Consider the following 10,754-nt stretch of genomic DNA (forward strand, 5'->3'; position numbering starts at 1 on the left):
GGAGAGGGTCCAGATGGGAGGATGCTAGAACTGAGCACGCAGCATTCCAGAACTCTGACTTGGCTTGTGAACTAGTTCCCTCATTTTCTAGACTCTTAAGTTCCCTCTAGAACACAGGGATCAAAATGGTAACTGTAAGGTATCTGGCATGATTAAGTGGGGTGTGTCTAAGGGCCTTAGATAGTGGCCAGCCACAGCATAAGTGATTTAAATGGGGACTCCTATATCTGGTATGGTTGCAGGGTGAACATTACCTGGCAGAATGGAACTGGTTTAAGAGAGTGGCTATCTCAGTGTGGTCTCCTGGCCAGCAGCACTATGCTCACATGAAAGCTTACTGGAAATGGGAATTCTCAGACTATTCTAGACCAACAGAGTTAGACTGTGGCAGGGGTAGGGGCATCACAGACCTGTTTCAACAAGTTCTGATGATGATTAAGAAAGTGTGCACTGAAGACTGAAAGGTTCAACATAAAGAAGCAAAGCACTTGGAGGGAGAAGGGTGAGGTTCAGGCCTAGATGGGTACAAATAAAGTGATTACTCTGCAGACATGGGATCCTAATTCATATCCCCAGATGCCATGTAAAAGCTGGCTATATAACCAATGAGTGTCTATTACCCCAGTGATGGGGGAGAAGAGGCAAATACATCCCAGGGGCCTGCTGGCCAGTCAAGTAAGCAGTGAGCTCAAGGTCCTGTGAGAAAGCCTGACTCAAAAATAAGATGGAAGCAATAGAGTGAGAGAAAAAAGGATACCTGATATCAACTTTCTCATGGGCTTGCATAGATGAACTCCGCATGTAGTCATCACCCTACATACACAACCATACACCCCCCACATGCACATGTGCAGCACACACACACACACACACACACACACACACACACACACACACGAGAATTAAGTCCTAAACACTAAACTCTCATGGATTATTTACAACTCTTATTTAATTTCTGTCAAGATGACCTGAATCCCCTCTCCTTCCTGGGATTTGATAGCATTAGTCTCTTCTAATGCCCTAGGGTGATGTACGTTTGAGATGACAAAGGGAGAAGACGAGGTTCTTAAATGGCAGTCTTGATTTCAGTGTGTATCGAGGAAGGGTTTACACAGGTGAAGCAGTTTAGAAAGTACCAGTATGGTATGGAGGAAGACTGAGAAGTCTGGCCAGGAGGTAAGAAGGACATGGCGATGTTGGCAGCCTATTCCAGTGGTGCACAGTACCCCTTATGTACTTCCACTGCTGTGAACCAACGTCACACCCCTACAACATGGGACAGTTGGAAGATGAGGCCCAGAAGCACATGTGTGGGTCTGTATGTCATGCAACAGGCTGAAGACTGGTACTCAACGGATCAGAAAACAGGTCACTATTTGGAGTAGGGTGGTTGAAAGGCTGAAAGATGAGGAGGAACTGAATAGTTTTTTTGCTGTTGTTGTTTATTTGATTGTTTGTTTGTTTGTTTGTTTGTTGAGTTTTTGGAGATAGAGTCATTTTAGTTCAGACTGACCTTAAATTCAATATTCAAAGATGACCTTAATCTCCTAGTCTTCCTTCCTTCCCTTGCCAATGCTGAGATTACAGGTCTGTGCCACTGTGCTTGGAGGACCTAAAGAGTTCTGGGAAGCAGCATTATTTATGCAGACTCTGGTCCAAAAAACTAGCTGGTGAGGTTAACAGTAAGAATATTAAAGATGACAGACTGTGTATCAGCAGTGTCACTTCTTAAAAATGTTCGTTAGTCTGAGTTGTTTGTGGTATGTCAGGAAGGGAAGATGGAAATCCAGTTGAGAACCACAGTTAGGCTTGTACAGGTGAACAGTAGGTACTTTGAATGAGAGGATTTTATAGACAGAGGAGGAAATGGCTTAAAGATAATAGATAGGGCACCTCAGCTCCTCTCTTCTAACAACACAGGGAAGTGAAGGCATTGAGAGTTGCTTTTAATACCAACCACCATCTGAATAAACTCTGTGTGGTGTTAAAACAGAATTACAGTTTAAAGGCCTCTAGACATTAGAGTTAAAAATGTAGAAACAACCCTTCATTTTGAGCCAACAGCAGCCTTCTAAAGAGGAGAGAAGAAAGACTGTGGCCCTGTTGTAGGCCATAGGCCTAGGGAGCTGGCTGTCCATGAAGACATTGCTTTGCTTCTTTCCTTGAACTACAGGCTATGAAGACAAAAATCTGATTGCACCATAAGTCTTTGCCGCCCAGCCTTAGATCAGAGACTACCTGCTGCTTGCAAGTAGCCGTTCTATTCTGACCTCTGGTTCTCTATGTGATAGAGAGAGCTGCACTGTGGTCTGGCACTTGAGTTGACCTTTTCCTCTTCTGAGATAATGGTTCTGTCTATATACCCTACCTCTTATTACTTAGACCTATCCCATGGTCATGAGAGCTATAATAGTTCAGTGCTTTTGAACATAGGGTGCTGGCTATTTTTTTTCTCAACCTGGCACAAGCAAGCCAGGGTCATCTCAGAAGACAGAACTTCAATTGAGAAAATGTCTCCATCAGATGGGCCTTTAGGCAAGCATATGAAGATATTTTCTTGATGAATGATTGACATGAGAGAGGCCAGACCACTGTGAGTGGCGCTGCTGCTGGGTATGTGGTCCTGGGGTATATATGAAGGTAAGCTGAACAAGCCACAGAGAGCAAGCCACTAAGCACTGTTCCTCCACAGCCTCTGCTTCAGTTCCTGCCATGAGTTCCCTTTATGATAGACTATAGGCTGTAAGTCAGAATACACTCCCTGCTCTCCAAATTGCTTTTGGTCATAGGGTTTTGTCACTGCAAAAGAAGGCAAACAAAAACACATGGGCTAATGCTTTCTCTGGAACATCTCCACCATTTTTGTCGGAGAAAACATCAGCCTTTATCAACAAATAAGAAATTGCTCAGTCTTCTGTTTCCACGGCATTCTGCATGTCTTTTGCCCATGCCATAATATGTGTCCTTCTTTCTCATTTGTTTCATCCCAAGTCAAAGTTTCTTGTGGATGAAAAAAAAGTGTAATCTTTGTATCTTCAGTGTAGTCTGATGTGAATAGTGTAGTCATTCTACTGAGTAGAAGACGTATAATTCAAAAGTCTGTCTACACAGAACTTACCATTCTCTAAAGACTGCCACATGCAACATATTCTCCTTGAATGACCAGTAGGACAAATTTTCTATTTGCCCCATTTGAAAGGAAGCTGTAATAGTGTTCAGAGAAACCAAACGATAACAACACCCAAAATTGCTCAGCTAATACAGAGGCAAACACAGTATGAGACTCACCAAGTATTGAGTTTCTAAGGCTATTGGATTCCTTTCCCTCTTTTTGACACTGTCCCCAAATTTGCAGGAACACAGGCTCAATATATGACTATTCTAAAAAAACCAGTCCATTCCTATTCCAGAGTCTCTTGTTCTAGTCTGCAGGTGAGGAGGCAAATGAGCCCAGATGTTGCTGCTGCCTGACCTTTCTTCTTTGTAGGTGTCCTGGAAGGAAGAGAAGGGAAGAAGCCAACATCCTGTTTTCTTTGAAGGTGAAAGCCAATTCTAAGCTGAGCATAATGCTTACTGATGGCTTGGCATTTGTCATCTCCATTCCTTTGTGTTTTATTATGTTTTTTTAGAGTTTGGAGAAAGATTTGGTATATCTTCCTATAACCTTTAAAAGTATATATTAAAAACATATATGTGCTTATACATATTGCCCCCTCAAAGATGAAAGTACAATTCCATACCTTCAAAAATGGTGATGGGTACCTCTTTTTAAAGAGCACAGTATAAAAATTGGGGGAGGAAAGCTTCTAATAGAGAAATCTAGAACACCCCAGAAAATTCTACCAAGAAATCAGGGTTACCATAATAAGTGACAGAGTATATCATGGTCTATACCCTTGAAAAATATGATAAATGATGCTTGACTTCTGGTATACCTCCTACAAACATGACCCCTTGAAAATTATGATAAACAATCCTTGACTTCGGGTCTACCTCCCTCAAACATAACGCCGGACAAAGTTTAAAAGAAGATTATGTTGTGGATTTTTCTACAAAGCACCTGGCTAGCACATTTCAAAGCAGACAAAGCCATCAACAGTAAGCAAAGTCTGAGAGGCTTTTATAAAGCATCTAAGGGGAGAGAATGGCCAAACAGAATGTGGTACTTTAGCTGTAACCCTCAGCCAGGAGGCAGGCATGGAACTGAGACAGTACAAATGGAATATGAAGTTTTAGTTCATAATATTGTATGGCATTGGTTTATAAATTGTGAAAGATGTATGGAACTTTTATGAGAAACTGAATGCAAGGTATATATACAGTTCTCTGTACTGTCTTTGAAGCTTTTTATAAATCCAAAAACATAAAACCTAAAGGAAATTTATTTAAAGAAAGAAAGGAGCTATCACATGCTATTAATGGGAGGTGCATTAGACACTTTAGAAGCAGTTTGGCAGCTTCTTACAAAGTTACACATAGACCTACAGTGTGACCAAGCAAATCTATTACTTTTATCTTTGCCCAAGTGACATGAACCTTTTATTTATTTGTATCCAAACAAGTATACAGAGTTAGGGAGGGCATCACTCCTAATTGTTCCCAGATGGAAACAATCCAAGCATTCCCCAGGTCAGTGAATGGACTAAAATGGACTAAAATCTATATGATGAAACACAGACCATCCCTCAGTGAAAGGGGCAAATGACTGAGCTAGGCAGGAGCATGGGGGAGTCTCAGATGAGCCATGCCAAGTCCACACCCAGGAAGAGCTACACACTGCAGTGTATTTAGTGACATTCCATGGGACCCAAAACTAGAGGGACATTAAACAGACTTTGCTAGTTCTGGGGATTGGAGACAGAGATCAAAGACAAAGGATGAAATGTGGGAAAGTGATGAAATCATTTTCTATTTTGATTTATGTTGTGATCGTACGTACATGACTACAGAGGGTCATTGAAATATGCAGAACCACATTCTAATAAAGATGAATTTTCCTATATTAATACATAAAGACCAAGGACAATTGCCACTTTTTCAAAGTCCCTATCCTCCAAGGGATTTATTAAAATAATATTCTCACCCATTACTTTTTAAAGTGGTTTCATTTCTAAATACCCAGTTTTCCAGAAGGAGACCTGTGTGAGGTTCTTTGTGGACATTATTGTCCTCCTGGTTGGACACAGGTCTATATGTGGGAGCAGTAGACCAGGGACACAAACACAGACAGCAGAGACAAAGAAGTAAGAACAGACGACAGCTAGGGTGGTGTCTGAACAATGACAACATTCGCTAAGTGCCCCATAATCACCTGTTTTTGATGTAATCAGAGCTAATTAGAGCTCACTGTTGTATCCACCATACAGTTTCTAAAGCTCTGTCCCGTGCATTCACTCATGTGACCCTCACAATACCTCTTCCACTTTTGTGAGACTGACTTTGGCATCCTCACGTTCCAGGTAGGAGAGCCTAAGAGTTCTCTCTATGTGCCTGCAGTGCTCTTAGACGGGCTTTATCAAAAGGCATGCTAATTTCGTGTGATGCCTGTAACTGCTTTACAAATAAGGGGTATGATTTATTTTACAGTAGAGATACTGCCGTGGGGCTGTGGAGATGGCTCAGTCTGTAAAGTGCTTGCGCTAGAAGTATGGGGATCCGAGTTCAATCCCAGAACCCATATTTTTAAACAACAAGCACAAGTAAATCAGGCATGGTGGTGCCTTTATATATCCGTGCTGGGGAGTGGGGAGATGCAAGAGTCTCTAAAAGGGTGAAGAGCATTAGAAGTTGTCCCTTAGCCTCACACACATGCATGTACACACACACATGCATGCACACACACATGCATGCACACACACATGCATGTAGACACACATGCATACACACATGCATGCACACACACATGCATGTACACATACACACATGCATGCACACACACACACACACACACACACACCAGAACTGCAGGGAATTTACTAAAGTCACTGACATAATAAATATTTTAGAGCTCGGTATTCAGAGTTGACATGTCCTGTTCCCAGTTCTAGTTCTCTTTCACACTGGTGATGTGACTTTTAGGAAATGGATAACCTTTCACCATGAATCCTCACACCTCGTGTGGACCAGTGAGTGGCAGGATTTCGTTGGCTTCTTTTATTAGTGCCAAACTTCTGTAATTAAAAACTACTTCATGCTAGGTAAATGGTACATGTCTGAGGTCCCTGCAGTCAGGAGGCTGAAGCAGGAGGATTATGAATCCAAGGTCAATCTGGGCTACGTAAGAAGACCTCATTTCTAAGACCAAAACACAAAACAAACTACTTTTTTGTTTCTGATGTTATCTTTTCTAGTAACCTAGTTTGGAGGACAGTGTGTAAACTTGACTTTCCTTTCAGCTTCCTGTGTTTTAATAATTCTGAATGTAAGAACTCTGTGTATGGTCGGATGCGTGCCTTCCAAACAAAACCTCACCACCATAAACATGAACGGAGTGATCTTCCAACAAACATAAGGCTACGTCAAAATGAATGCTTTTCTCCTGAAAGGACATCTAATTCAATGCTCTTCAGTTGTCTCCTTTTGCGCAAAATAGTGAAAACCATCTTCTTAGTCCAATTTATCTTTGCTTCCTTGTCTCTTTGGTCCTGGAGGTCTTTACACTAGTTCCGGGCCCTCTCAGCTTTCTCCTCTCTGTATCCTCAGCATATGCCCAGAGTCTGTTTCACCAAAGGTGTTTAGGCTAGGTCTGATGAGTGGACTAGACCCAAGTGTGTTTGTCAAGCTCTTAGCTGTAGCAGGGAAGTCCACAGACAGAGCCCATTCATGAATCCATTTTTCTGTTTGGAGCCGTGTCATCACCAGCCTATACTGAGACTTCCTCGCCAATGTCTTAGAGGACAATATTTTCAGGGTACTGTAGGAAAGCCATGGTGTGCTGGTGAACCCAGAGTATGAATGGAAAGAAGGCATCCCACTTCTTCTTCTTTCCGTTTGGCTTCACGTGGGAGAACGTGAATTAGTCCAGTCTGATTAGAAACAGGTTTATACTAGTCTTATCTCTTCAGAATAGTCACCATCTAAAATTTAGTTTTTTCTTCTGGTGTGATGCAAAAACTTGTTAGACTGAAAGCCTAAGACCACATTCTCTGGCTGTTATGAAAACCAGAGTAGATGACTTATATGTATCATCTGTAAGTGAAAGTGCTAAGAACTAAAGGACCCCAATCATAACATCCTTCCAGCATCACCTCTCAAGCTAGCTCAACCCTACTCTTGGTCCAAATGCATAAGACAAATTCTTCCTTTCCCTACGGTCTCCATAGCTCCCACCCTAGTTAGCCCTCACTCCTGAGCTGATGGGCGATTCTTCATCCTTTGAAAGTGGCTGGGCTGTCACTGTTTCTTGAGGCTGTGAACCCCCGCCCCCAGGACAGTGGTCAATCGGAAGGACTTTCTTCAGTTTCTTCACTGTCATGGGCACACAAAGGATGCTGGAAAGAAGCTGTAGGCTGGGAAAGTGCTCAGCTTACAGTACAAGCTTTCAGAGGCTAGATGGCACTGTTGCTAGAGCCAAATCAGGTCTGTTCTGAGAGACCAGCATGAGATGGAGAGGGAAGGGAGCAGGGGCTGGGGTAGGGGGTGGGGGTCCTGCTGAGCTGAGTTTGAGTCTGACTTGTTGCATGCAGTGATGAGTGGCTCCCTGCAGGCTAACACCATGTTCTCTGCTATTTTCTCTACACTTTGCAAACATGGCTGCAGATGGTCTTCAGGGTCTTTTGTGGTTGCCAGAACTGCTGTCTCAATTCTAAACATCTTCAGGGCTATGAGCCATAGCCTCTCTGTGTACCCCAAGCTGGGCTCAAAGTCATGATCCTCTTGCCTCAGCATCCTGAGTCCTGGGATTTGAGGTGTGTGCTATCAATCAAAATTAAGAGGGCTACTGTTGATATTGAGAGTAAGACGACATCAGTTACTACAGAAATATCCATAAAGCAGCAAATGGTTGGCATGTAAATTTATGTAAAAATAGGAATGAATGAATATCTGTTCTTTGTGCCTTCTGATTGTCCCTTTTTTCCTGTTTCACCTCAGGATGATGAAGATAAACTGACTTGGAAAGACCGTTTCCCAGGATACTTGATGAACTTCGCCTCCATCTTGTTTATGGTAATTTCTTTGAGGGGACACCTGCCTGGGACTATGTGCATGTTGATCTTGTAGTGAGTATATGTAAGGTGGGCATTTTTTTTATACTGTGGATTAATAAGGGGCTGACAAAAGCGAGGCCATGGTACTGAGTGGTGGAGAAAGAACTTTCTCAATACTGAGGTCACTGACTGTACATATCTAAAGTTGCAGTGTCCTGCGAGTGGGACAAGACCAAGAACTTGAAGGTATAATACAGAGGAGCTGGCTGTATAATTGTGGTGGCCTGTGTGTGTGTGTGTGTGTGCACACACAAGTGCATGTGTGTTGGCCTCTGGGGGATGAGAGTGCTTCTCTCTAATGCTAACAGTGTCTGGAAGTCACAGAAGAGAGCCAGCTGGGCTCACAGTCTTTACTGTCTCTGTGGACGCTGCATTTACTTTTTCTTTACTTCCCTGAGATTGTGAAAGCTTTTTATTTTACTTATTTGTTTATTTATTTTTGAGACTTAATGATGTTGACAATGTCGGGAAAAGTTGAGGGAAGAGCCTGGGGTTGTTTCATGGTGTAGTCAGCTTAGCAGCTGAAACTAGAAGACCTCAGAAAAGGTCATCAAAGGACCACATAGGTCACTAACAGCAGACTCTCTTTACTGTGAGGCCGTGTGGAGCTGGGAAGACTATGTTTTTAACAGCTCAGTCTTCTTAGCAGGAGGACATATGCATTGCAGAGAAGGGGATTATTTGAGATTTTAAAAACCTGCAAGAATCATCATCATTTTCTGAACCCATTGGAAGATTTATTCCTGATCTGGCTAGAGCTTATTGTCTTCATTAATATTGGCATCCTAACTAATAGGGACAAGAAACTCGTCATTTCAGAAGTTTAAACTGGGTCAGATCTGGTGTCACATTCTTGTAATGCCAGCATTCTGGAGGTAGAGGCAGGGGGATTTCAAATTTGAGGCTAGCTTGGGCTGCATAATGAGACTTTGTCCAGAACAGCATTGTTCTTAGCTAGCTTAGACACCATCAAACTCAGGTCGTCACCCTGCAGACAAAGCTCAGAGGTGTCGAAGCTTGGCAGTCTAAGTTTGTTTGCCTCTCGCTGCCAAACAAGCCCAAGACATGGCAGGTCATTCAAAGGTGCAGCGAGCTGTGGTGTGTTCATTGAGATGTAGAAAGTTGATGTAGTGCTTCGGGGCCTCCCACAAGGTGCATCTCGCTGCTGGAGAGAGTTTATTCTTCACTCAGGAAATATTTAATGAGTGAAACTGTGTGCTTAATGCTATTGTTAGGCACCAAAGCAGAGACAGAAGTAAAGTAATAATTCAAAAAGAGTTTTTAGATGAGGCACAAGCAGCAGTGTAGAGCACACCTATAATCCTGGTACTTGGGAGGCTGAGACAGGAGGATTTTGAGTTCAAGACCAACCTAGACTGAAAATAAAAATATTATAAAACACTGTACATGTGCAAAGTAAACAAATAATAAACTTCCACTGTTAGTGTTGGGTTAGAATTTTATAACACCCACTTTGCAGAATTTAGTGGAGAATACTTCATCATTATATTTTCTAGCCCTATTAAAACATTCAGAGGCTACCAGGAGAGGAATAGCCCTGGCGGAGCAGATACCTCTACATTAATGCTGCTTCCACTTTAAGGACATTTTCCCATCTAGGCAAGGCCTGGGCTAGGGTGGTTTTGTGAGAAGCAGGAAGGGTGAAAATAAGCATTGAGGCAAGCTCAAAGTCAGAGAGCGTGTTCATAAAAACTGTAAATCATCAAAACTGGTTTCAAAGTGTATACAAAAATTACAAATACAAGAAATAATACAATTCAATTGAAACTTAATAAACTACCTTTATTGATACTTTACAAAAGATGGACTCCAATGGCCAATAAGCCTACCAAAGAGGACCCATCTATCTCATTAGTATTCACAGAAATTCTAATTTAAACCATGGTGAAACGCCATATGCACTCAACAGACAACTTGCCATTAAGAAGTCTGTCAATAACAAGTGTTGGGAAAGATCTAGATCAAAAGAAACTTGTACAAGGCTGGTGGGAGTTCATTTAAGAAATTATTTAAAGATGCTTTAGAAACATTCTGGCATTACTTAGGAAAACCAAGACTTGAAGCCCACAGCCCTGAACATCCACACTTAGCTGCCTGCCCTAGAAAAAACCTTACGTGCACGCACAGCGTATAGATACAGGAAAGTCCACGACGCTCTGTTTATAATAGCCCCAAACTGCTAACAGTCCACATGCCTATCCCCACGAGAATGAATAAATAAACCAAGATCTATTTACACAGCTAAGGACCACATAGCCATGAAAATGAGCAAGCTAATCAGGATGCAGAGTAGTGTGGGTGTCCCAAAAGAGACAAGCCTAGGTGGCATTGTTCAATGATGCATTCTTAAGTAACAGAATAGCTGGGGCAAAGAAGGAACTGAATGCCAGCCAGCAGTACCCTGTCAGGGCCGAGGGAAGAGCCTGGATGAGAGATCATGAGCTTGAAGTGAGGCAGGCAGGATATACTGGAGTTTGTTTCTCTCTCTCTCTCTCTCTCTCTCTCTCTCTCTCTCTCTCTCTCTCT

General features: G+C 42.4%; 1 protein-coding gene across 4 annotated transcripts in view; it reads left to right on the forward strand.

The window, feature by feature from the left end:
- The window catches only part of Ano2 (anoctamin 2), a 341,107-nt gene that overhangs the window by 257,989 nt on the left and 72,364 nt on the right, over positions 1-10,754 (forward strand). For all 4 annotated transcript variants that reach the window (XM_028754440.1, XM_028754441.1, XM_028754443.1 and 1 more), the window contains one exon: positions 8,092-8,166. In XM_028754440.1, coding sequence (XP_028610273.1) covers positions 8,092-8,166 — 75 coding nt within the window. The remainder of the gene's footprint in view (positions 1-8,091; positions 8,167-10,754) is intronic.

The sequence above is a fragment of the Grammomys surdaster genome, unplaced genomic scaffold (assembly GCF_004785775.1).
Source record: "Grammomys surdaster isolate TR1022 unplaced genomic scaffold, NIH_TR_1.0 126013, whole genome shotgun sequence".
Taxonomy (NCBI): Eukaryota; Metazoa; Chordata; class Mammalia; order Rodentia; family Muridae; genus Grammomys; species Grammomys surdaster.